This window comes from Cyclopterus lumpus, chromosome 1 (genome assembly GCF_009769545.1).
Source record: "Cyclopterus lumpus isolate fCycLum1 chromosome 1, fCycLum1.pri, whole genome shotgun sequence".
NCBI classification, from domain to species: domain Eukaryota; kingdom Metazoa; phylum Chordata; class Actinopteri; order Perciformes; family Cyclopteridae; genus Cyclopterus; species Cyclopterus lumpus.
This window is the reverse complement of record NC_046966.1, coordinates 2,817,592-2,845,376: the sequence shown is the minus strand read 5'-3', so window position 1 is coordinate 2,845,376 and position 27,785 is coordinate 2,817,592. Positions and strand designations below refer to the sequence as shown.

The window sequence follows — 27,785 nt, the reverse complement described above, 5'->3', positions numbered from 1 at the left end:
GAAGAGCAGTCTGTCTCTTATCTTTTTATACTCGTCTGCATCTTCTTTTTAAGCTTTTAGGTCAGATAGTTGCACATGTATCACACCAGAGACTGAACACACCCGTAGTACAGAGAAAAACAGGTTTATTTACAGCACAATGAATATTGACATTACACAGCTATTCTAAAATAATGATTTTGATATGGGCATCATTGTTTTCCAATCAGAATGTCATCCATTGACTCATTGTGTGTAGAATTGAGCCAACCGACAGAACAAGCACTTATAGTCCTGAATGCTGCTGAATGCTGCATTTCATATAAATAATGACGGAGAAAGTTCTGGAAAAGGTGCACAGCACTCCAACGCAATGTTTTGTACTCCGCAGTTAGTTCCGGTTATTAAATACCGTTGACTAGCCAATCGTAAAGAAAAAAAAAAAGAGGATGAGATGAACCAATCACAAGTCAAGATGGGCCAGACCAGTCGGGTCCAATTCGAATGTGACGTCACAATCCATCCGCCTGAATAAAAGAAATGCTGAGAGCTCACGTTGTGTTCCTTTCTTCCAAGACTGAAGCTGTCCGCTTGCTTCACAACAGGAAGTTGGCCAGCTGGCGTAAAACCCAGCGTCGCCCCCGCACCAGGGGTCCGTTTATATCCATCATTAAGGCTGTCAGCTAGCAGGACAATGCAAACAGTATTTCAATGAGGAAACGGCTCACCAGGAGCAGCCGATTAGGAGCCGTTTGGCGGTTGGATTTGCTCAGAGAGAAAACGCTTTTAAACGTTAAATAACTTCCAGTCACTGAAAAACTGCGGTTGGTCATTCATCCCCAAACACCGCTCCCACAGATACGTCTGCTTTGCTGGACAATAGTAAAGTGGTGGTGCCTAAAACAATGGAACCATTCGAACCCACTGACGTTTGTGTCTGTGACCCTTTGTCTCCACTGCATGCTGGAGGCATCCTGAAGCAGTCCTGAAGCTTGTGGGGAGATCATGCATCAGCTCAACTCTACGCATCACAAGCTAAACGTCTAACACAGAGAGATATAGGGTTTCATCAAATATACTGGATCATTCCTTCATCTGAAGGAACCTGCTCCTTCAGCAGAAATACATTCTATGTTATCAAGTAGACATTATATGGTTGCTGTTGAATTTTTACCTAAATGAAATCAACAGTTTTGTTTAAGTTGTATAAAAAAGCTTTTTTTTTCTCATGCGAATGTAGGGAAGCCCTGAGAGGCGGTGTTGAGGTGGATGAAAGGTTTTCTCCTTTCATCTGTGAAACAGGAGCACATTCCTTCTTTTGGCGGGGGGGGGGGAACTTAGAATAAATGATCCTGTCAAAACTAGTTTTTTAAAAAAAATGTTACCACCTGTACATCGCTTAGCAACCATGCTGGGACTCCAAACTGGAGACGTGCCGACGACTATTTAAAAAATGGATCGCCACAATATTTCTCGTCTTATCTGCTTCTCAGGGCTTCAGTACACGTGTACAAATAAGAAAAGAATCGAGCAGAAAATAATGATCATTTTAAAGCCCAACAGATCAAATCCTACAGGCACCGGCGTCTTTATAAAAAAGCTAGTCAAAAACAGGAAGGTTAGCCAGACAGCTACTTCACTGAAACACGGAATCTGAAAAATCGCCTTCAGAATTGTCCTTCGAAAATAACGGGAATAGTGTGAAAGTATGACAACGTGAACCAAATGAGGCTGAGACTGCCGACTGAGGAGCAGAGTCCAGAAACAGAAATGCTTCTCGCAGCCTCCAACAATTTCCAGAAGGCAAGGCAGCTCGGTTCGGTCTGCACTGTCGCTGTGTGTGTGTGTGTGTGTGTGTGTGTGTGTGTGTGTGCACACATCATGTCCATGTCGACTAGAAACCGGTGGAGTGGACGGTGGGGATGGGGTAGAACTTGGAGATGCGGCTCTGGCTGGACGGGTTAAGGCATTCCGACTCGCCGCTCATCTTAAAGAACACTTCCTGTTCCTGCATCTTCCTGGCAAACTCCTCCTCCAGGGCCTGCAGGGCACACACACAAACATGAGCTTTGTATCCAAGTAGTGAATCCGATGGGAGATGTGAATCAATTAGATCCCACCTTACAATATTTTGTATTTATTTCATATTTAGATTTCCCAATAAAAGGTCTGAAGAGCAGTGTGTGAGGTCCCCGTTGTATCACTAAGGAGCGTCTGTGATCTCGTTCACTATCGTGTACATTCTGAATACGTCCGCTCTGCTCTACGTGATTGGTTGATGCAGAAAAATTAAGCTCATTCCAAAAAAACATGACACACTTTTCCAGTGTGTAATATTCACGTTTAAAAAAAATTAATCACCAGATATGTTAACTCAAACCAGAGGCGTGTGAAGCAGGGAGGAGCTAAATACGCCTCATTCATCCATAGATCATGATGATGGACTTTTGCTGGTGTCTCGGGTATTCCACGTTTCGATTGGGTCCATTTCATGTTTATTGGTTACTTTGCTGTAGGGCAACTGACCAAGAAACATCCCCATCACTTCACCAATCACAGCTCTCTTAGCCGGTCACATGACCTTTTATTATGTTTTTTTACTTTCTTTTGTTTTACTTGACTGTACGTCGTCCCTGTGGTGGATCTGTATTGGAGTCCTTCACCAGTTGAGGACACAGTGAGGCAGTGAGGTCATAATACTAAAAGTATTTCAATGCTTACTGAAATGATACCACGGTCATCAGAAAGATAATGCTACAATAGAAAGAATATGGACCTTACAAGTCTTCCTCTCTTCATTAATGAAACCACAAAAGTGACATCTGCCTCTCGGGACTACAGATGACAAATAATGTTGTTATTAATGTGCGCTGTCCCTTATCAAATAAACCAAAGTAAAACGTCCCTCAATGCAACAACTGAATAGTTCTGAGTAACAAGACAACTTTGAACAAGTACAACATATTTATCAATGTGTTCAGTTTTTATTATTCATTCAGAGAGGAGTATCTTATCAGGAGGAACAGGCACTCTACCTTCTTCCTGGGTCGTAGTTTCTCCCTCCACTCCTTCAGCTCCAGACTGTGCTCCTCGTCCAGTTCCTTCAGCTTCTGGGTCTCGTGTTCGATGAGCAGGTGGCACTTCTCGTTCTGAAACGCACACAGGAGGGTATCCAACGTGTTTCTGCGTCCGCGACTGCACGTGGACAGTAGATCAGAGCGGAGGAATCTCTACCTGTAACTGCTGCAGCTCTCGGATGTTGGCGTCGCACTGCAGCTGCAGGTCCCTCATTTGGTTCTCGTGTTTCTGATGCTGATGCAGCCTCTCGTTCTTCTGCCTCTTCTCTTCCTGGGCTGCAAACTGGAGAACACAGACAGCGTTAGGCTTCCCGGGTTCTTGTTCTTTGAAGGAACGTGGGCCCCGGGTTTGGTCCTGGCTTTCCATCCAAAAAGAAGACAAAAAGGGTTGATTTCATTTCCCAGCAGAGTACGTTTGGCATTTTGCTCGTCACCTGTTTGACCTTCTCCCTCTCCTGCTCGGGGGTGATGGCAGCTCCGGTGATGCGGAGGCTTTTCTTGAACATGGCCATGCGGGTCTTGGCCTCGCTGCGCTGGATCTTCGGCAGCCTGGCTCTCTCCTGCGTCTGCTTGTTCTTCATCTCCTCGATCAGACGCTGGTTGTAGCGCTGCATCTGCTCCATCTCCTGCACGAGCCACGCAAGCAGACACAGAACATTGAGGGGGGGAAGAGGGTGGAGCTCCCAGAGAAACTGCACTTTTCAATGCTCAGGTTGTGGTGGGAACAGAACCACCCCGAGGTGGGGGGGGACTAATCTCTGATGCAGCCAGTACCTTCTCGTGTCTCTTCAGCAGCTGATGTCTCTGCATGAAGTACTGGTCTTTGAGCTGCTGTTTGAACAGCTGGTGTTTCTCCTGCAGATGGCGCTCTTCCAGCTCCCACATGGCAGCCTCCCGTGCTAGTGGACAAAAGACAGGCTAACCGATTAGAGGAACCATTCACAGGCATTTGAGGGGAACGTCTCTTTATAGATTCCTACAGGTTCTGCAGAGCAGAAGACGACAGCTGTGGGCTGAAGTTCCCTCCAGCGCCTGAATGCTCCAGTTTGACAACATCAACTTTACTAATGAGGTTTCAGCTTTTAAGCTCTGAACTATCTCACGGCCTGTTATCCCACAGAAAGCCCTTGACAGGCTCCTAAAAACAGTTAGACCCCCAGTGAGTGTTTCTGTTTGGGCTGAGAATATTTTGGGCTTGTTTACTGCTAATCTGACTCCCCATGAAGGAGATCTTTCCATTCTATCTGGCACCAAACCTTCATCTACCACATGGAGAGGACTGGACACTACGTGATAACCTGCCTAGAGGAAGATATGAGGTATGAGTTATATTAAACACATTTCTTGATGACACATTGGGCCTCATGCAGCAACATGCTCTTCAAAGTAAGCAGTAAACTCCAAACTGCTGTATGATGAATCCATGTGATCATAAATCGGAGGCGTGTGGCAGATTATTCATTTAACATTAGCATAAGTAATGAGCCCTAAACGCATACGGGCAGCTCTTGTGAAATGGAGACGCACGGTTGAGTTGACTTGAAGTAAACGTGGGATTCTCCAAAGTCAGTACGGACATCACAGGGAAATCAAAAAGCATCTAAATTATGATCAATGGACCAATAGTATTTTCTTTACAATCCAATCATCATAAATCACATATAGCCTCACAAATGTATTGTACTTTTTCATAAACTGAATAACTGTTGAACTGAATATGGAGGTCCATGTAATAAAGTCATGAATACATTCTGGAACTAATCATGAATCTAACCATAAATAATGTCGCTGAGAGCCTTTTGAAAGAGAGGAGTGAGGGGGTGAGGTTTCTCACCACTACAGCCTGCATTGATGACGCCGGCCCTGAATAGAATCATTGGTAAGAGAACATCCTCAAAATGTGATTTGGTGGTTTACGTCATAAAGAGTTCAATTTATTCACAATAGGCTGTTCTGAGGCGTTTACGTGGCCAGGATTGCTCCAGCTCTAGATGTTGCTGCATGTTCCCGGGGTAGGGAGGGTCCTAAAGTGTGTGATGAATGGATAACTACGAGAGAACGTTAACGTTGGTAAATAAGATAAGATAATTTATTCTCCTGCTGGTCTGGTCTTGTGGATAAAGAGCTGACAGGGTTTCATTATAGATTCCAGAGACAAACTGAAAACCTGCCCGCTATAAAATCAGCTGTTCACCAAAACCGCAGAGGTTTAGTCACATGTTCAAACCCGAATCGAAACAAACATGAATTGAAGGTTCTTTTCATGGAGCGGACAAAACACCTCAAACTATGGGAATAATCGGAGCCCAGCTGCGCTGACAACGATAGTTCTCTACCGACGGTGTGGACACTGGCAAGATGTAGTGTAACCATGGGAACCATCTCACTGCACACGGACATTACCCGACTGACAGGAAGTCTGGCCAGGTCTTATTTTCACCTCTGAGAAGCTGCTGCTTGTGGTTGAGGCAGTCTCTCTCGATGGTGGCCAGCTCGTGTTTGTGCTGCTGGATGATCTTCTTCAGAGCCGTGTCCAGATCCTGCTGCTGCTTCTGAAGGAACTCTTGTTCCTGGACGGAGGAGGACAGAGACTACAGGTGACGCCAGGAAACGCAGGAAGAGGCTGCTGATCTACAAGTCACATAGAGTCCTGCATCCACAGTAATGATGATAACGATAAAGACTATCATCCTCGTCAGAAAATTATTAAAAACAATAAATCTTAGCCTCATCAGTGAGAATCTTCGACACAGAAACCTTTGTCTATACATTGAGCTGGATAGGCTTTATGAGGCCAGCCGAGTGAGAGAGTGTGTGTGTGTGTGGGTGTACGTGCTGGCCTACAGGCTTCTTCTGCCAAGTTCACCACAGGCTAAGCTCAGCTTGAGCTGAAGAAGCAGACAGTAACAACAGGTAATGAAGAGCGTCCCCCAGCCTGTTGTCACATTAATCCGGCCTACCTGGCTCAGCTCACGCAGAGCAATAAGCTGACGTGTGGAGCTCAGTGAGAATACAGTGAGCACCATCAGGGTTTCTATCAACGCATGTCTCCAAACGGCGACAATTTACCCAACGGATCTAAACCTGGCCTGTTCTCGTGGGATGGGGAGAACATAAAAGGCACGACCTATAAACCGTGAGGCCGCGGGCCCCTTCCTAGTTCACAGCACTGATCCAGAGGCAAGAACCACAGCGGCTTGATTTCAGAGAAGTCGCTGTATTTTGAATGTTGTACAGTGGTGGTCCAGACCGGTCCTAGGTGTCCTGTCATGTCAGTCCTGGTCTTAATTCTGCTGCCGGTAAAATGAGAGACTTCCCTCTCTGGATCTCTGAAAGCAGGACTTCAACATAGAACATGTGGGGCAGGAAGTGGAGCCTCATATTTAATTATTGGGTTGTTCATTATGATCATTTATATTTCCCATGAACACACGCTCATTTACATAGCGTGTTAACTCACACAGTTGAAGTGTGAAGTTAGAAAGTGTACTGAATCTGACGTGGCTCACTCGTACGAGCTCACCAAACAGAAACGAGGAAGAGAGTCGAGTTCAGAATACCAGAATGTTCTCTCATGAGGTCCAATGCTTGTGGACGAAAAGCAACACAATCTGCAGCATTTCTTTGTCAGCAGTAAACATTTCTCTCGATGGCACAGCACCACTTGAGGCGTGGTGTGGGCCAGTACTAAAAAGGTGTGTGTAGTCTCAAGAGTAGTGAGTCATGCTTTGAGAGATACAAGAAAGAGGCCAGATTCCAAATGTGAGAAACGCAAGGGTTTCACTGTGTATGGAAGCGTTGGACGAGGTGCAAGTGGACAACTGAATCACGACATGAGCCACTCCCTGTGGACCACAGGGCATTCCCTCCTAGACATTGATCTAAACACTGCACACTCTGAACCTGTGACAGGGCACAGTGCACTCGGGTAGGCGGAAGGTTTGGATGACGACAGCATCAAACGACAGAAGGAATATCTGCCGGATAACTAGCAGGGAAGTCTGTTCCAACAAAAGGCCGAGAGGAACAGGGAGTGTGAGTGTGTGTATGTCAGAGTCACAGCAAACCGGCGCCCTCATTACCGCCATCGGCTGGAGTTGGATAATATCCTCTTTGATATGTTTCATGATAGCGTTTGTCACATGCTTCGGAGAAAGTCTCCCGTCCCGTTTGCCCTGTCGGGGCGGTCGTGAGCAAGATAGAAATCCAATGAGAAGGAAGCCGGGGCTGGATTAACGCTCCGTGACACTCATTTAGCCAGATCAGAGAGGCTTTTGTGTGTGTGTCAACGTATCAAAATAACTTACTATACATAGGACATGTACAAGCTCTCCCACCCTCCGTATGGGTCTACATGAGTGCCAAGGGAAGTGAAAGGACATCAAACGTGCTAACCTCTTTCTTGCGGTTTTTCAGCATGTTCTGGTACTTGGACAGCTCTTTGTCCTGCTCGCCTTTGATGCGTTTGGCCTCGTCCCGGAGCCGGGTGGTGTGATCCTGCTCCAGCCTCTCGATGGTCTGCTTCTGCTGCCGCTCCAGGTTCTCCACCTCCTGGTCGTACTGACGCTTCTTACTCTGGAAGACACGGGGGTGGGGGCCAGACAACAGTTTTATTATTCTATGTAAACCTCAATAGACGCTTCGAATGTAAAGAAAAATACCATGGCTACAGCCCCGGCCGTTACTGGTAACAAGTAATGACAAGTGAAGGGACTCCTTCACACAGCGACATGAAGTTTGCCCTGGAAAACCTGGATCTGTGTGCAGTGGAAGAAAACACACTCGGATGAGTCATCGCCTTTCACACTTTTTCCTACATCTGTTTTTTTTTTTTTACTTTCTGCAGAGGGTCAAAGCCAACCTCCGTTTAACAACCACAGAGTGACGTCGTTCTAGGCACAGCCCCGTTTCTTCTGCTTCAATGCTCCCAAACCTCCACATGGCAAAAATGTTCTGTTACACAACAACAACAACTTCACCAGCAGTTTTGTGAACCTCAGCATCAAGTGAAAAGCCGAACCACCTCCACAACAAAAGTGACGTGACTGAATGTTCACGAGAAGGTTTGGAATGCACACATTCATTTCATTTTCATTATTATGGGAAAGTAAGTCAAATAGCAATACACTCATAATACGCTCTATTTTTTTTTAAAAACACCTTTTTTTCACTGTTTCTTAAAAACCTTTTAAATGAGAATAGAAAGGTTCCATTTCTTGCAGATGAGGTCATCATTGGTCAAGTGGATGCAGATTGTGAAGCGACGATGACATGCGTCCATGCATACGTGTTTCAAGGCGCAAGCAGTCATAAACAACAACTAACGGAACACATGATGACACGGTTATCACTGTTAATGATACTTCTGGTTTCTAGAAATACCTGAAGCAAAAGCTGCCCCACTAGGACGACTTCCTCCCCTGGGAAGAGCTTCCAAAGGGCTCGTAAGAGTTCGGGTTACAGGAACACTGTGTAACATTTAGGGGCACTATTTGGCAGCAATGGAATATCATTTACAACTAGTTTTTGATCAGTGTATAATCGCCTGAAAATAAGAATCAGTGTTTTTGTTTGCTTAGACACATCTCTTTATATATTCCTCTGTGTCAGTAGCCTTGTGGGAAAGGCCGGGGATGGAGAGGCAGTCTCGCGTCTGAGAGGAGAGCCAGGTCCACAGATCCCATTGGAGGTTGTACATCCAGCGGTGCGTGGACATTGGAGGCGGGCCAATAGCGTGCACACCTACCGCCCTCCCTCTGGTTCTCCCACATGCTCTCCTGGGACTTGCGTGAATATTAGCCGCCTGACTCAGCTTATCTGACCATTCATACTCATTCACACACACCACAAGAAGAGCCGGGGTTAAGTGCCCAAATACATCGACATTGACTAGCGGAGCTGGGATGGAACCGCCGATCCTTTGATTGAAGGACGACCCCGCTCCAACACTTTGAGGAGGGAGCCAGTGATAATTGGTTGATGATTGAGGACAACAGAAAGACGATATCCTGACAGCATTTAAGCAGGAGTTAAACTCTATATGCACAATGTCATGTTCTGCTGCTGTGGGGTTTAAACATTGTTGACAACATTTGAGATGATGCAAGTACACAACTCAACAACAAATACAGAATGTGTATAATATAAATGATGAAGGGACTTCTCACACTGCATGTCATACGCCCATTCACACACTGATGCCAGGGGCTGCTATCCATCAGGGCTAGTTAACCACACACACACACACACACACACACACACACACACACACACACACACACACACACACACACACACACACACACACACACACACACACACACACACACACACACACACACACACACACACACACACACACACACACACACACACACACACACACACACACACACACACACACACACACACACACACACACACACACACACACACACACACACACACACACACACACACACACACACACACACACACACACACACACACACACACACACACACACACACACACACACACACACACACACACACACTCTGGGGTTAGGTGTTTTGCCTGAACACATCGCCATGGACTAGAGGAGCTGGGGATCGAACCACCGATCTTCAGATTGAACAGCCCACTCCCCTCAGAGCCACAGCAAGGTCTAGCCACTTTTGCACATTGTATTGCTACAAAGTTTGTGACTGATTGTTAACAGAACATATACAATGAATAGACAATGAACCACGGCTAACAGACCAGCTGGAGAAAGAACTCACTACAGTGAATATTAAACCGGTGGCTGGAGGATAAACACTGCCGTGGATGCAGCTGAGCCATAAATCTTTTCTGAGAGGAGTGACTCACCGTGGTCTCCTGCTCAAAGCGCCGGTAGATCTGTTCCTTCTGCTGCTGCAGCTTGTTGCTGAGCTGCTGCTGGGCCCGCTGCTCCTCCTTCTGCAGGAAACGCAGCTCCCTCAGCTCCTGGCGTCTGGAGAGAGGAGAGACAGGGTGGAGGAAGCGTGTTTCGATTTGGCATGAAGCGGGTCAGAGTGGTGAACGTGCTTGATCTCTAATGGAGTTCTGATATGTCAGTCAGGTTGAACACTAAGGTTACTAGGCAACCTGTTTACATGATATTTGCACACAACCGACGGCCAGCGAATAAAGAAACGAAGCAGGTGAATACCTCAGGAACCTCATCTCCTCGTTCTTGGTATCATTGTCAGTAATGATCTTTGATGTCGTCACGCTAACCTCCACTCCATCCACAATGAATTTGCGAGTCTTTTTCATTGTCTTCTTCTGCCGCTTGTTGTCCTGAAAAAAAAGACAATAAGCAGACGTGTTCATGGAGGCATCTGTGGCTCTGCTGATATTCAAGTGTGTAGACTTCAAGGGTTACCTGCACGGAGATCGATCCCGGCTCTTTTGTTTTGGACAGAAAGCTCGAGATGGACAGGTTGAGGTCGACACTGCTGTTATCTGCAACTGAGCCGCTCACCGAGTCGGAATCTTTCTCTTTCTCATCCGTAGCTTGGTCTGGAACCGTCTTCTCATCTTCAGCATTCATCTTCTCCTTTTCTGTGGGCTTCTCTCCATCCTCCTGCTTTGGGACAACTTCATCTTCCTCTGGTAGCGTCAGTGTCACCTTGAGATTTTTGTACCGGTCCTCCTCCTCCTGCTGCTGCTCCTTGGCTGGTGCATTTGACTCCTCTACAACAGCCACGGTCTCCTCCTCCTGAGGAGCCTCAGTGACCTCTGAGCTGGCCTGTGGATTGGCCGAAACCTCTGACGTGTCCACTTCCTTTTCATCCTCGACTGCAATCTCCAGCTGCTGCATTTCCTTGACCGGTGCTTCTGGTTCGTTCTCTGGTTCTGGGGAGGCAACATCTCCTCCTGCTTCTGGGGGCTTGTCCTCCACTGGTGTCTGTTCCAGCTCTCCTTCCTCATCTGGAGTGTTTGAAGTCTCCTCAACTACCGGGGAGGCGGCCTCCTCAACAAAGCTAGTGTCCACCACGTGGTTGGCCACAGGGAGCTCAGTGGGTGGGGGCCCAGTGGGCTCAACCTTCTCAGGGACTGGTTCCAGGCTGGAGGGAGAGAGGGGGATCTTCTCATCCTCTGAGCTGGCAATGCTGACATCAGAGGGGGCGCGTTTGTGGCCCTGAAGCAGTGGTAGACGTGACAGTTAAAGAGATTACGAGTATTAGTTTGACCTTAAAATAGAACACAACAGGGGTGCACCAATGACCCATACCTATTAACGCCAATTAATTATCACTTGACCAACAAAATAAATAAGTGAACCAGCAAACAGTTCTGATAATAAATGTATAATTTCAAGCCATCTTTCAAGCAGAATTGCCCAGCTACTTTTCTTTGTTTTTATTCCGGTATACTGAATATCTTTGTGTTATTGGAATACATCAAGAAAATAATGAGCAGGTGAATGATTAATGAAAAAGGTTGTTAGTTGAAGCCCAATCACTGTAAATAAATTTCATTTAGCTGACGCTTTCATCCAAATAAATACTAAAATGTCTTTATAGCTGGGCATTGAACATTCAATTATTAACAATATTTAGACATTGGAATTGGAATGTAAAATTAATATTAAAACTCTCAAAATAAATATAAAATAATGCCACACAACCAAAACAAGAAACAAAATCGACTCTTTGGCTCTGTAAATAAAAAGACTATGAAATTTCAATGTTGAATCATGAATCAGCACAGATGAACGAGAGCATGTCCATATATTGTATGATAAGTTAATAAAATAATTTTTAAAAGCCTTCTGAAAGACTGGGTGATAATTTACCAACATACTGTACTGAAAAAGCTTTATTTTTTATTAAAACCAGAACTAATACGGTTTATAAAGATATAACTAGATCCTCCCACTTGAGAATCTGGAAATGACTAAAATGATCAACCAACCATCGAAGCAGTGGCAGATGAATCCTTTTTTTAATATGCTGATCTATTAACTTATCATCTCAGCTGAAAAAAAAAAAAGGATTAAACCGTTAGCAAAGTTCCCTTTGCAAATAGATTATTGATAAATGTTTACACACCAGGTGGGCGTCCGCCTCTTCCTCCTCTTCTTCCTCTTTGTGGTCTTCGATCTCCTCCGTGACCTCAGCCTTAGCCTCCGCTATGAGCTCCCTCAGGGGCCTGCTGTCCGTCACGCTGGACACAAATGAATGCTGCGCAAAAGACAATTCAAAAATAACTCCATTGGTAATCAAGATTTCGTCTCCATCAATAACAGCCAGTTCACGGCGTGCGTTGGAACATTTTGCCCGCTGCAATAACAGCACTTCAACCCAGTTGGCAGGAAAGAGCGGAAAGCCTGCAGACAACTAATCCAATAGACTTGGAGAATGAAATTGCTCAGAGTAAAACAGACGGTTCTCTCTGAAAACCTGCACCCTTCGGTTCTGGAAGGAAACAATCAAACTTTTTTAAGTCTACCTCACCTCCTTCGGCTTAGAAATCTGCTGCACATATTCTATGGCTGGCCTGAGAATATGCAGCTTCTTCGATATCAAAACCTTCATTGGCGGAAGGCCGCTGTGTTGGATTTTCAAGCCCATCGAGTCGTCCGCTGTGCAGAACAATCCTGTAGCTGCAGCGTTCTAATGGATTTCCTCTGTGTGTGTGTGCGTGTGTGTGTATATAGATGTGTCCTTGCTGCTGCTCTGTAAAGTGGCTCTGACTCGACGAGCACCTTAAACCCTTAAAAAGAAAAGCTGCACTGCTGACGTCAGCGTAGGCACAAAGGGATGAGTGTGAGTCTCACCAGGACACTCGGTTCACTGCCTGACGCAGACATGGACAGGTAAACAGATGTCCTCTAGGACTCTGAGGGGCAGCTGGTACATGGGTATGGGATGGGGAACGAGGATTATTAGTTACTTTGGAAAACCAGTGTACGGGGCTAGGGAACTACAGCGCTCCCCTGACAATAAGAGTGCGTGTCTCAATAAAAAAGGTGTAAAAAAAAAAGAAAAGAAAAAAAGACCTTGAACTATGAATAATGTATTATATATTTTCATTTTGTTCTTTTTTATTTATTTATCTTTTCCTTTTCTGTTTTGTTTTGACATAAATTCCCAATTTGGCCTCTGAAAGTGTTACCTTGCACAGCAGCTGGATTTTCACGAGGTCACGCGAGAATAGTGTGATCACATGAAAATCTATCTGGTCAGGTTAAGTAATGCGTTAGTGTCCGGACCAATCGGCATCCTGTGAGGAGCTTCTGGCAGCTAGGGGCGTGGCTTAGGTGTGTGGAGAAGAGACTGTTGGTTGTTAACAATGGTGGCTCCTGATAAGGTGTGTGTAGATGCTTCAGTGTCCTCAATTCCATTAGAACTCTAGAGGGTTTCTTCAATGAAAGAAGAGCAAAGAACGACACTGAAGGCTTTTCTACATGGAAAAGATGGAGAAGACTCACTTCGGTCAGAGTCTGATTGACAGATGGTTCATCAAAACAGTGTCTGTCTTTTTCCAATCCGCTTTACAGATGGTTCTGACAGGTCAGGTTAGAATACATGTACTTTGGTCACCAAATTTAAGGGCTTGGTGGCCAATGGGCCAATGCTTACGAACATTATCCCTGTTTTCACTGAAAAGGTTGTGTGAATGTTCAAGAGAAAGGTACCTGTAGCAGTTGTGTGGGGTTCCATCGGTTATCCACATGCTTGTCCAAACACCGCTTCAAGAAGTCACTGAATTCTGGGGACCTGAAGAGAAAAAAAGAAAATGTATTACTCTTCTGCACATCAGAGTATCATGTACAGTAATGCAAAACCAATACACAACCATTGAAACCAGTGGCTTTACCAGCGTGAAGGCTGCATCAGGGTCGGAGGATCCGCCTTGGCTATTTTCAGCAGGACCCTCATGGGGTTCATCTCGTGATTGGGCGGCTCAATCTGTGCCAGCTCTATCAACGTGACCCCGAGGGACCAGATGTCAGCCTTGTAGTCGTACGGACGGTCCTTGGACGTCTCGCACATCACCACCTCCGGAGCCATCCTGGAGGGACGGAAGGAAAGTCGCCGACAGGAGATGTGGAGTTCATGGATGTTTGTCTTTATTTGTGCATCGAGCAAACTGATAGAGTCACAGTTTCACCTCTTTCATGACGAAAGGGTTCTCACTGACTACGAAAACAGGTTTTGTTTGGTTTTCAACTCACCAGTAAGGAGTCCCAATGAAAGAGTCTCTCCTTTGCAGGGTTTTGGTGTTTTTGGCAGACACACCAAAGTCAGCTGGAAGACAAGACAAACCAGGTATTTGTCGGTGGGACACCAGTGTTTGTTTTCCCAAACTAAATGAAAAACAGCGCCCTTCGAGCAGCACAACTGCTAATCTCATCGGTGCGTGAAAAGAACACAAAATAACCGTTCTAACACTCGGTTTTACGTTTTGCATGATGACGTCATGCCTCGTCTGCGTCGCATGCGAGTAACGGCACCTCTGTGTCAGTGTGTTATGTCACTGGACAGAATACTTGCTGCGTGTTATTGCTCCATCCACCAGCGTGACTCAAGCCCCTCTAAGACAACACTGCATCTGCTGTTGGATACACGTTTGTTTACACGCCGCTCACTCATTCATTACGATGTCTGCTACAGCCATGCAGCAGTACTTTCGCTTTTGCCTTAAAACTGTGCAGTTTAAGTCTCAGTTCTCTATAAAAAGGGGCATTTTACTGATCATAATCAGTTGCATTATGGGAAATGTGGGATACAGTGCTATAGGTTAGACCTGTGCTTGAGACGGGATATCTTGGCCGTTTCAATTCTGATGTCTCTGGTTTTTAAAGAAAACACATTTGACATATATAAACTGCCATGAATCCCTACATGCCATATATCCCTACCCTTTTCAGTTTGGTTACAACTTCATTCTGGAAATCTTACTTTACACAATAAGGTCAACAAATGTTTTTCTTGCACCTGTGTCACATTCACAGAGTGTAACAAAAAGGATCACGGGAGCTGGGAAGCTTCTTGCATTAAAAGTGCTAACATTGTTTCTCCGCTTCACACGACACCCCATGACACACCGACTGGACACCGCGCTTCTGTTGGAGAGGCCTGTGTGTGTGTGTGTGTGTGTGTGTGTGTGACCAACGAGAACAAACACTCCACTCAGATTACTGAATGTGTTTGGCCTGTTGTGAAAGGATGGATCGTTGTACAGCAGATCAATCTTGAGTAAACATCATACAGACTATGGCCAAAGGCAAGCGCCTACATTGCTAGAATGTGAACTCAATTATGGTTTGTTCCTTAGAAAAGTTTTTTTTAAAGAACAAAAATCCTGAATCATTGAACCAGGAACATTTATTACAAATCCTATATAACAGTTTTAATTGTTTTGGGGATTTTCTTGCTGTCCTCATGGAGCCACCGATGGACTGAATCATATCCATTCTGGGTATGATGATGGGAGACAGTTTGAGGTTCTGTTGCTGGACTTCATGGCGGTTACAGATGGATTTAAACTTTGCCCTTACCCAGCTTGACGTCGCCGTTCAGCGTGAGGAGGATGTTGCCAGCCTTCAGGTCTCTGTGGATGATGTTGTTGTCGTGGAGGTAGACGAGGGCTAGCAGGGTCTGCTGACACACCACCCTGATCTGAGGCTCCGTCAGAGGTCTCTCCAGTTCTACAGGGGATCACACGAAAAGACGCGTGCTTAGAATTCTTGACTGTGGAGCACACACACACACACGCACACGCACACGCTGAGCTACATCCACTGTATTAATGATGAGGAATGTAACGTGGATGTGGTCTGATTTCTTAAGGCCTTTACACACAGGGGGGCGCAACGAATAAACTGCAATTTCAATAAAAGGTTTAGATTCACGCAGGCAGATGACCAACTACCAGGAGCCTATTGACCCTGAGCCGCGTCTGAGCTAAACTGTAGCCTAAAGCTACTGGAAACGGTTTCAATGAGCGGTTTCCTTTCAGCAAAATGCTCTGGGTAAATTTGACTTCCCTCTGGCAAAAAGTTACAGTGTATATGTCCAGGGCCTTTATTGTGAAAGGGAAGGGAAGGAGTAGATCTGGTCTGCGTATTTGTCAAGGTTGAAAGGAATAATAAAGCTTGGACTACGCAGCCTCCGTGTTGCTGTGCTATGTAGTGAACAAAAAAAAGTGATTGGTGGCACCATCCCGGTGTGCTAAAGCCTTTACACTGACCGTGTGTATTTCCACGGTTTCCAATTCCACATTCTGACCTCCATGCAAAGAAGAAGTGCTGACTCACCTAGCATGACTGCGTCCACAGCCCCTCCAGCACAGAACTCAATGAGGATCTGCCAACATGCAGGTGGAGGGAATACAGAGTCAATGTGGTTTTCAGCATGTGTATGTTCATGTAAAACAGCGTTCTTCATTTAATGTTCATTATGTAGAGATCAGCGATGAGACCCGGGCAACAACAATGTGAAGCGGAGGCGAGTGCAGGCGAGTCATGAGGCAGCGATGCTGTGGTGGAACACAGTGATCCGTCAAAGTTAGAGAGGGTCTGGAAGGTTCAGAGAGGACCACTTGCCTCTGCAGGAATATGCATTGTATACATACAAAACTCAACAGACTCTCACCATCAAGTACCCGACCCACCCACCTAAAGCAATTTGAGAATGAACCTCCACCCGACCTGCGTGAATAAAACACTCCCGAGACGTTTAGGAGCTTTCAGTACGGCTGTTGATGTAAGAGGATTGGCCCACTTAGGGGCCACATTGTGCCGTTTGGTCCCGAGCAGCTGTATGGCCAGACCTCGGCCTTGTTCTGTAAATAGGATTAAAGTTTCTATGGACGCAGCAGCGAGTATAATTAGCGGTTAAGGTAAAGCATCTGGAGCAGAGTGTCTTTATGAAGCTCATGCTCCTCTCCACTGAGCCAAGTGCCACAAATTAGGGAAGAGGAAGTAAAACACGCAATTCTGCTATTTTGCAACCATTGAGAAATGAATTGTGGCTGATATGTTGGTTAAGGTGTTACAGGGTCAGCCTGCATTTCAAATAGAAAGTTACTAAATCTTCTAAGAGGGTATTTCCTTAAAAAAAGAAAAAACTTTTCATCAAGGATCAATGGCATTCCATTATTCAGTTGAGCAACAACAACAAAAAGCCCTTTCCAGGACATACAATGCCTCAAGTCTCAGAACAGTCTTGGCAATTACAAACACACAGACACATACACACAAACACACACTAGTGTTTCTCTGTAGGCGTGCTGTTGTTTTAACGGCTCTGCTGTTCTACAATGGGCCCCACAGTGGTTGTTCACCACGGGGCCAGGGCCGGGCCCAGGGCTTCCTCTCTCCTACACACAAACACTTGGAGAAGTGTGCACCCACATACTTAATAATCCATTCATGTGGCACACAGAAGGAGGATGTGAGACTATGCGTGACCTCACCTACATTAGCAACATCACTAGAGCCTTAAAAAAACAAAACTGTTGCTGTGCAACTGAAATTAGAAACTACGGTCAACGGGTGACACAATTTAGTATGCAGTTCCCCCCCCCCCGCCCCCTGGAGTTATGTGCAACGAAGCCATTTATCTCCAGGAGAAAATGTACTGGACACTCTCTCCACTCTGATCAAGATTAAAATCAACAGACAACCTCGATCAGGCTACGGCCATTGTTCAGAGGACAATGGGGAGGAAAAGGGAGGAGCACTGAAATTAAATACTCAGGTAATCACCAGACTTGATAAAGACCCCACTGTCTTCTTTGATGCTTGTGTACTGACTCGCATGAGTGAGTGTGTTACAGGCGTACACACACACACAGTTTTGAGCCTAGTGCATAATCCCTATCTGCTGACACAGGGTTGCTCCAGGGCCGAGGTAAAAACTAGTCAAAATTCACTGGAGCCCAACATGCCCCTAAACAGCTAAAGCTCAGACTGTGTGTTCCAGGGAATAGACAAACTAGTTTTTAAAGACAACAGAGGACCAAAAAGAAGCTCAAATCCACAGTGAAGGGATCATAAACTGGTGTGATGATTAACAGCTTAAAAAGCTGCTCGTTTCTGCTGCTCATGTGAACTTTGCCCCCCACATTTTGATACGGTAAAGGAATTTATAAAGCCTTGCGATAATAGCACAGTCCATCCATCCCATCTTTTACTCTTATCTGGGTGTGGTGGTGGTGGTCGGGGGGGGGGCCCTCTCACTATTTGGAAGCACCTGGAACACCTGTAAAGGGTTGGTGTCCAAGAAGATCCTGATCAGCTGGACCCTTTAGACGCGTCCCTACTTCGAGCTCCCTCTGGCTGTCTGAGCTCCTCTACCCATCTGTAAGGCAGAGCCTTCATCACTGCTGATGCCTGTCGTTCTCTCACTGCGACTTCTTCCCCTTACAAGTGATACTTCAACTCACACACACAACCTTGACACTGAGAACATTGTCGTCTCAGAGAGCTCTCCCCTCTACTCACCCACAGTTTGCTGTCATAATAGAAAGCGTCGAGCAGCTTGACAATGTTTTGGTGGTCGCAGGAGGCCAGGATTTCAATCTCTACCATGTAGTCCTCCAGCTCCTCCTCGGTCTTTGTGTCGATAACTTTAGCTGCAGCTAGAATTCCCGTCAGTTTGTTTTGGGCCTGTAGGATGAGAACGTTATCGGAAGTTTGTAAGGTTATTCAGGTCAGTCTTAAATCTTTCTTTCAGAACAGTTCAGAACATTTCCCTGCTCAGCATGAACACATGTGATGTTAAAAACTCAGAAGACTTGGTTTATGTTGGAGTTAAAAGTTGTCTTGACCTCAGACTTGCAACACACACCCATTGAGAGGATTTGCTGTAGGTCTGAGTAAGCTATCAGGGCGGTAGATAGGTCTTGTTTAAGTAGAAATCTCTCCTGTTTGTTTTGGGCTTCTCTATAGGCAGGATGTGTTCAACGAAGATATGGGATACCGCCACTTCCCGATGACCTGCCATACACGGCGTTTGAAAACACATACACCCCCATAATCTACTCATCGGGGCTAAAGCAGACCGCTCATATTCCTCGAGGAATCACAACAGTGAGGTCTATCCCCGTGATGCAGCGGGGCATCGCAACTGGTACGACCCAACGCTCAGACACAAGTCTGCAGTTTATCGTTTGTAGATCTCCTTCAGCTCGACTCTGGAACATCCCTGCTTGTGGAACAAACTTGAACCATAGTTTCACAATGGTGAAGGACCACTTTTTGTACTTTTTTCCCTCCTCTTTCTTTTCATTCTTCAACAAGTCAGTCTAGTTCACGTGAGCCCTGCCTGTTGGAATGCTGGGAAATTGGCACCATGTGATGAAATCATTGTGCAAGAAGATTAGGCTTAGACTAAGTATGATACTAAATAACCCCGGATTGAAAACTCAGGTAATTCCAACTGTTTCAAAGCGTCCACAAATAGCATTTGGCAACAAAAGGGCCAAACAGTCTATGTGAACTGCATCGCTTCGTTGCACACTTCCTGGTATCAGACTTGGTTGGGCACTCCCGTGTGATAACATTTACTGTCACTCATGCAAATTAAGTGTCTGGCTCCAACACTGGGGTCAAACCAAACAACCCTGTCATTGATGACGGGGTTGAGGGGGGTTTGTGTGTTAGATTGTGGTTCATTCTCAGCTTTACTTGTCATGGAGACCAGGTAGTGAATCAGTCATGTATAAAGCAATATAGTCGGGATTTGATGATATTTTGGGATGTCACAGGTATATACACATTAAAGGGAGAGGGGTTAGACAAGTAGGAGGGACCTCAGCAGTCCCATTGGCCACCACCTGTGCCCCAGAGCAGGTGTACCGGTCTGAGGGGACAAGATAAACAGGGGGGAAGGCCACTCAAAGAGAAGCTGCGAAGGAGACAAAGTCCTACCTTGAACACTTTTCCAAAGGCTCCATCTCCCAGTTCACCGATCATATCCCATATCTCCTCCGGATTCTCATCTCTGCGCACGTGTTCGTACTGCTTCTTCTTCTTCTCGGAACCCAATTTAAAGATCTTACGGAAATTAAAGAACGACATGCTGATCCTCGGGAACTCGCTTACAAAGTTGACAAAGGAATCCCACCCTCCTTTAAAAAAAAAATGAATAAATAACGGTGTCGCGGTGAACAGTTTTAGAGAGCACGTCTTGTGAGTGCTATGCGCGTCCCATTAGTCAGAAGAACCCGCTCGGAGGACGTTAGCTTTCATGACAGTTCGGACCGAAACCTAGCCTAGCCTTTGACACCGTGTTGGGCCAGTCCAGAGAATAGCTCCTTCTCTTCGGGTCATTGTTAACCCCTAAATAAAAAGCTTACAGTTCACGTAGACGTGTCCTATCATCTGATATCCGCCCGATGAAGACTTTATTTTAAGTAGGAAGAAGCTCGTCGTCGTTCCAACTCCTGACGACCAACTAGCCCGAAAACCCTGTGGGGCTCTTTTTCAACCAAAAGAAGACAAAAACAAAGGAGGAGTGAGGCGTCCTCACAAGTAGTCGTACACCACAGAATAATTCATTAGTTTCCTTGAGGCTTAAAGACGGGTACAGTTGGTCCCGTACGTTAACGTTAGCTAACACGGTTTTAAAAAAAAAGAAAAGAAAACGGTCACCAGTCCCTTGGTGTGAGACGGGTTTGGTAATCTAGCGGATTTAGTGTCTGCGCGCGTCCCCGAGTGCGCGCGTCTGCGGTTCTTTCTCTCCGTTCTCCTCGTGTTTGACAGTTGGCGGGGTAATTACAGTCTTCTGCTGCCCTCGTCCGTATGGGAGACCAAACACAACGGATATGTGGGGAGGGGGGCGTTTAAACCTTTCACGGCTATACCGTCGCGTATTTTCATCAAGAAAAAAAGAACATGTGTTCTACTTGTTCGTTTGTAGTGTTACTGCGTCAACGTGCCACCATCGTCGCCTCGACACTTCAGCCAAGCTCCTTTGTGTCCCTGAAACTACATGTCCCATACGCCATTGCGAAAAACAACCGCGCCGTACGGACAGTAAAGTGCGAACACGACTCTTTTAAACATGGATAGTTTAAGGCTACTATGCCCTTGAAACATTGATATCGTGTTATACGTATGTATTAACGCGACAGAGTCACTGTAAATAACAAATACGCATGTCACGTAACTCAACAACCCGTCACGTGACTAGTTAATATGTTAGGTTCCTGTCAAGGCACTCCCCCGGAGCTAGCTTAATTTCTTCGCCGACATAAAAGCAGCGGGACCATATTTGCCTGTGTTTTCACGATGACATGCAGCCAGCCACGATGGACCCAGCAGACGAGCCCGCGTCGATGTTGTGGGGACTGGACCCGATCTTCTCTGCCTTCGCCAGGCTGTATGTCAGGGACATCCTGCAGATGGCCGAGTCCACGCAGGTGCCAGGTAATAACAGCTAGCGGTCCCCGTAGAAACGCCGGGTCTGTCACGGACTGGCTGTACCTGTCACAAGGAACATGACATGGTCGGAAGGTTTGTTTGTGAACACGCAACAAAACAAACCATATCGCTCAAATAGCCAAGCAAGCAATTTACAAACTAATGTCAGTTCGCGTTACTGTAAACTAGCTAGCTAGTTAACTAGCTAGCTAGTTAACTCGCGTCAACGAATTCACTACATTGTAAACTAACCTAGTTGACAAGTTTATAAGACGTTATTATTATTCATATATATTTAATGTTTCAATCCGTTTACCATTTGATATCAGTGTCATCACTGTGTGATTTGTCACGGTGACTGTTTTTGACTCACACCTGATGATGTTGACAATGATAATAATAATAATAATAATAATAATAATAATTATTATTATTATTATTATATGAGTTTATTATTTCTGCCCATGTCTCACAGGTATTTACTTCTACAACCTGCATCCCATCTACAAAGTGGATGTGCTTGGGACAGTGGTTTACAAGAGAGAAAGAGACGACTTCTTCTGTTATGGAGGTAATCCTTCTGTGGCCCTGTGTGGAACAAACACCCGTGACTGTGAACGCTGTTATGGGAGTTATTTTGGGACACACTGTGGCAATGTCTGCAAAGAGCGACATTGTTTCCGTGTTATGGATAATCTCCATCCCTGACAACGCTCCAGTTGCTGTTGATATTTTACCAACACACACACTCCTGTTATATAAGCACGTTTTTCAACTTCCAATCTCAACCACACAAAAACACATTTTGAGTATCTTTCCTTGTGTTCACAGTGGATGACGGCACTGGTGTAATAAACTGCCTCTGCTGGAAGAATGACCTGTTGAAAAAGGAGGAGGGTCCTACCAAATGTGAGTTTGCTTATAGCATCCTCTTAGCTAAACTTGTCATGTAAATAATCAAACTGTTGATTAGTGCACCTTAAAAGTGTAGTGTCGTTATCGATTAGTTAAACTATTTTTATAAGGGCTCAATAAATTCATTATTATACGTCCGATATTCCTTTGTCATCTCCAGCAGGAGGAAAATGCAGTGACGGAGGCTTCAACCCAGTCGAGGAACTTGAGAAGCTGAGACAGGCCCAGCAGGGCCGCTGCTGTCTGGAGATCGGAGAGCTGCTCCGAGTCAGAGGACCAGTGAAGACGTCGAGGCAGCAGAGAGAAATCATGGCCTCCACCTTTTGTGAGTACAGAGGGCTGTCCTCTGCAGGCCACAGTGGCAGTGTGATACCAGAACCCATTATCCACTGTCACTTAATTACCTTCCAGCTACACCCACCAGTGTCCCCCAGATTACCAACGTTTAATCGGTGGTTCAGTAGAAACTACAAATGCCCAAACTAGAACACACTCTTTATCCTATTACTGCAGTCTTGTTTAGTAATGACCTACACATGTCTTTCTTCCTCACACACACACACACACACACACACACACACACACGCACACACACACGCACGCAGCCACACACAGCACATTTTTTATTTGAGAGTACCCACCCATCGATATCATCTGCCCATTCATCGTGTGTGTGTCTGTATCTGTGTGTGCTCCAAGACAAAGTGAACGACCCAGTGATGGCGGTCCAGATAGCGTGGATGATGGAGGTTCCTCGCCTCTACAGACTGTGCTATGACAAACCGCTAGAGCTACAAGCTAACGCTACGGGGTACAAACGTTTATCTCTTTCTTTGTGGTCACATTTGTATTGAATTTCTAGATATTCATTTAAAATTGCTAAAATGAAAGTTAAAATGAAAAACAGGACAAAAATGTATGTATAATGTATATGTGCATACATAAATATACATTTATAACCATATCAAATATAATTAATAATAATAATAATAATAATGATATATATATATATATATTTTTTTACATTCATCTATTAATGTACCATCCCAGTAAATTACCACTTTAGGCATGTTTACATCCAAATTGTTTTACATTTTAACCCAATTTCCTAGAAAATTGGTGAAAGAAAATACTTCTCTCTGCGTTTCAATCCACCACTGAATATTAGTAGTTGGTTCAACAAGATAAACAGTGTCTGGCTGTAATACTCCAGTTGGGTGTAACTAAATAGTTGCAGAAGAACATAATTGAGTTTATGGTCTCAATCTCTAGTTTCAAGTCTTCTTCAATACATCATGATGTTCAGTTAGTACATTATGCTTCATTTAGAGTCAAACAGACCATAAAGCAGGGTATGGGTTTTCACTAAGTTAATTGTAACCTTTTGGTCCTAAAAATATCGTATTCAGTGTTCGGTTCTTCTTAGCGCCTCCCTCTGGTCTCACTTCTGGTTAAATAAACAACAACAAGATGGCAACGGAGAAAATGCTGAACTCCAAGCTCCAAACAGTTGCCATCAAACTAATGGGTGATGACAGTCTATGGTCCAATCAGGTGGATGGAAACTCACCAAACAAGGAATTTCTCATAAAAGAGCAACAAGTGGTAAAAGTAAATTAGAATTAAATGCAAAGTCTAGAACTCTGCATTTTACAGAAAACAGCATAAATTCATAATGATTTAATACACACATAAAAAAAGGTGACATATTGCAACACACACACTGGCTGCGTCATGTCGCATCCGTCATTTGATGGATAGTGGTGGTGGCCGCTAGATGTATATACCTTCATAGCAGCTAGCTACCCAGCTACATCCATGAAAGACAGCAGATGAAAAACAATGCCCACAAAAGCGATAACAAGACGAGATGAGATCGATGCAGCAGGACAGTTTGTTGTAATGAAAGCTTTGAAGTTGACATTTGACTTCAATCCGGGGGGAAATGGTACGTTGACCGCTCTGAGCAACAGATAGGTCACCTGCTCCTGACGGGTTTGGACTGAGGAACGTCTGAATAGAGGACGGTTGTGATGTCACTGAACTCCCAGAGCCGTGCTCTGTTTGGAGACCAATCTGGATTAAACACATCAGTCAACATCAGTGGTTTTATTGTTTGTGGCAGCATTTGCAGTCAAGCAACAACACGGATGTGATGGTTTACAGTGGGACCTGCCACGCCACGTCACTTCTACGGAACTGGCACCGAGTTAGAATGCAATGCTGTCACAGCGACGTCATGGCCCTTCCTTCTTTCACGGGTTCCTCGGTTCACTAAACCAAATACTTTCCCTTTCCAACGAGCAATCTGCTCACATGGACACAGTTTTCAGGTGGAATGAGCGAAGTGGGGAAGGACGACCATACCGTCGGATCGTGTGTGTGTGTACACTCTGCAGGATGCGTCGAGAAAAGTGGGACTGACGTTTTCAAAGAGATAACGACCGTCATTGCAGACGTGTCACTGATATTGCGGTTGTGATGTGTCTTGCGATATTGGTAGGGGTAATACAATTTGACATAATTATTCTCATTTTTTGAGAAACACATTAAAATCGCAGTAACAACGGTATGGAGTTCAAATGATAATATCATTTAAAATGGTTTCTGCACACATTTAGCCTCTAATAATAGATATTGCTCCTCATGTGATGTGAACATTTCAGAAGACCGTGTTGTGATTTTGATAACATTTATACCATTTGCGCATCCTTAGAAGTATGCAGGTAGTACGCATTAAAAAGAATCAAATATTCCCCAAAAACATTGCAGTTAAATACTCAGTTTTATTTTTACATGGACCGAAAATGAAAGCAGGCTTTAATCTAACTACAGGCACAAATACACCTTTTCTCTGTCAAAAATGTAAATTATAGATGGATACATTCACACACCCAGAGGTCACAGAGCCACCGTCCACTGCATGTATACCTGTGCTCATTTGGTGGCTGTGCAGACTTGCAAGTCACTTCTGAAACAGTATAATGCTGACTGAATTAGTATATCATTATAACTGTACCTGTATACACACACACACACACACACACACACACACACACACACACACACACACACACACACAAGTGCTTATGAACAGTAATATAATTAAGGCCAGAATTCTTTGTCTGCTCAGTGACTCGGACCTCAGCTCGCTCAGCAAGGCAACGAACATCATCAAGGATTTCTTCAAGCAGAAGTCGGTGACCAGGTTCAGACCCTATGATGTCCAGGACCTCCTGCAGCCTCTGATCTCCAGCCAGCCTCAAACCGCATCAGCAGACCCGGTACGCCCGAATAATAATACTGGGATCCCTTCTTTTCTGAAGATGTGTGGTGGTGGAATCAAACGAAAATCAAACGTCGGACTGCATTTGATGTGCCTTTAGGTGAGAATGATGAATGAAGGGAGGAAGTACAGGCAGGATTTAATTCTGCACATACAAGCTCATTTGTATTCTTTCATTTAAAAACGTCATCCTACATTTTGGTTTTCCTTCATCCCATGAAACTAGACAAGAAGACATCACACTGAGGTATCTGCATGTACATTTATGGAGATCTGAAACTGAAGCAAAAGGCAACAAAACCAGTGTAATAGATGCCGCACAGAATCTGCCTCTGATTCCTGCCTTCTCCCATCTCCACATGCTCATTGGCTGCAACACCAGCGTTAAGGCTGCATTGTTTTAAATGGAACTACTTCACGTCAGCTCCGTGGTATTACTGTGCTTCTCTGTTGCTGTGCAGGAGCCCGTGGCGGGTCCCTCTGCATGCCAGCAGCTCCGCCAACTTCTGAAGGAGGCCCTGCAAATTCTACAGGACGAGGGCGTTGTGTACCGCAGAGTCAAATCCCAGGATGAAGTCTATCACGTAAGTAACGTCTCCAGTAAACTCCCCCGCACTTCGGGTTGGTCATCTTACTGAGGATTCACGCTGTTGCCCCCCTTATCTCCCGCCAGGTGACTGCACACGACACAGATCTATTCATCGCCGTCAAAGACGTCATCAGGGAGGACTCTCAGAGAGAGAAGTGTAAGTAGACTTCCTTTTGTTGCTCTTAATTGGAGGGAAAGGTTGCTTTGAATGGGTTTGACCGCGTTTGGCTAGCTTGTCCAGTGGTTGTATGACACTTTTTTTCTGACACAGCCTACACACAGCCTTCTATACATCATCTAGCTAAACCCAAATTCTGCCAACACACTGATAACATATTAACATCATTTGCACCATTTGTAATCCCCTTTTTTACAAGGTGTCATCAAGTCCCACTCTCCTCGCTGAATGCGGGGCCAACAGGCCATTATGTGTGGTTTCTGTTCTGTTTGATGACGCTGTGGCATTTCAGTGCAAATAATGTCAATAAGTGTGTCGCTACATTACTGAAATAATAATAATTACTAGTATTTCTGGTGCAAACTAGAGATGGTGGCAGTGTTGAATCCGCTAGTCTGGCTTCCTGGGTCGATATACAGTAGCAGTCTACACTTGCCATCAGCACTGGTTGGACTTCCAGAACACGCGGCGAAGTTTTCCCTTTTAAATCTCGAGCTTTTGATCAACGTTGACCTACTGTGGTAATCTCCTTTGTGGAAAGTATAGCAGAGATTATCATTCAGTTGAAGAAATAACTAATTCTAGCTGTTTCTCTGCTTGTCAAATTTGTACAATCACACCTATTGTATGTCAAAGAAATAATTTCTTTCCATTGTAGACATATTGAAAAAAAACTAAACTCCACGAATCCCTCTTTTCCCTGTACATTATTTGTTTTGTTCACGGCCACATGCCTGCGTGCTGACGGCTGCTTCCTCCCGCGCCCGTAGATGCGGAGAAGGGTTGCCACATCCTGCACATCCTGTCTGCAGTCAGGCAGCGCCACAGCCTCAACGTGAGCAAAGCCACGCTGGAGCTCGTCCTCAAATCCCTGGAGTGCAACAGCGACATCGTCAGCACCAGCGACAGCCATTACACCGTGTTTTGACATCGAGCGTGGCGGCGGGAACCACGGTGTCACCGCAGACGCCGCGTGCACTGTGGTTTATTGCTCCAGAATGTGATCGTCCAATATGTTTTGAAGTGAATCATGCCGTTTGTATTCCCTTGTTCATCAGGACTACTGGGAAGCGGGGCTCTTGCCAACTTGAAAAGACTACCGCATAATGATGGACATTAGGGAAGCTTTCAGGACCACCGTGGACTTTACTGTTGTAAACATTTAGGATAGAAGACCTGTTTAGGAATAGGAGATGAATAACAGGCCAAGGCTCATGCTTGGCTTGATTAACCAGCTAAAGGGGTTTCGGAGGCAAAATGTAAGACCTCTACACTTCTTTTACTCCAATTCATTTGCAAGTTGGTATGTTTTCTTGTTCTTTTTTTACTGTTTCATGCACAGCGAGAATATTAAAAAGAATATTCATACAAGAAAA

At 45.1% G+C, this 27,785-nt stretch overlaps 2 protein-coding genes across 3 annotated transcripts; one reads left to right on the top strand and one right to left on the bottom strand.

Annotated features, from left to right (window-relative positions):
* Positions 1-108: 108 nt before the first annotated feature.
* slkb (STE20-like kinase b) lies at positions 109-20,725 on the bottom strand. Of its 2 annotated transcripts, none has more exons than XM_034542406.1 (18): positions 19,948-20,725; positions 18,520-18,684; positions 16,330-16,378; positions 15,571-15,720; positions 14,245-14,317; positions 13,887-14,081; positions 13,705-13,786; positions 12,116-12,247; positions 10,444-11,202; positions 10,228-10,358; positions 9,906-10,029; positions 7,452-7,631; positions 5,497-5,626; positions 3,831-3,955; positions 3,491-3,682; positions 3,214-3,339; positions 3,015-3,128; positions 109-2,020 (listed from the first exon to the last, which is right to left on the bottom strand). In XM_034542406.1, the coding sequence occupies exons 1-18, from the start codon at positions 20,095-20,097 to the stop codon at positions 1,874-1,876; spliced, it is 3,024 nt and encodes a 1,007-aa protein (XP_034398297.1). In that variant the 5' UTR covers positions 20,098-20,725; the 3' UTR covers positions 109-1,873. The 2 variants fall into 2 exon arrangements, with proteins under 2 accessions (XP_034398297.1, XP_034398307.1); XM_034542416.1 differs by having other exon boundaries at positions 5,460-5,626; positions 19,948-20,183.
* Positions 20,726-27,785, top strand: stn1 (STN1 subunit of CST complex). The gene is made up of 9 exons (XM_034542555.1): positions 20,726-21,447; positions 21,917-22,012; positions 22,273-22,350; positions 22,517-22,681; positions 23,056-23,167; positions 25,490-25,640; positions 26,104-26,226; positions 26,316-26,388; positions 27,180-27,785. Exons 1-9 carry the CDS (start codon positions 21,315-21,317, stop codon positions 27,335-27,337), a joined length of 1,089 nt encoding a protein of 362 aa, XP_034398446.1. The 5' UTR covers positions 20,726-21,314; the 3' UTR covers positions 27,338-27,785.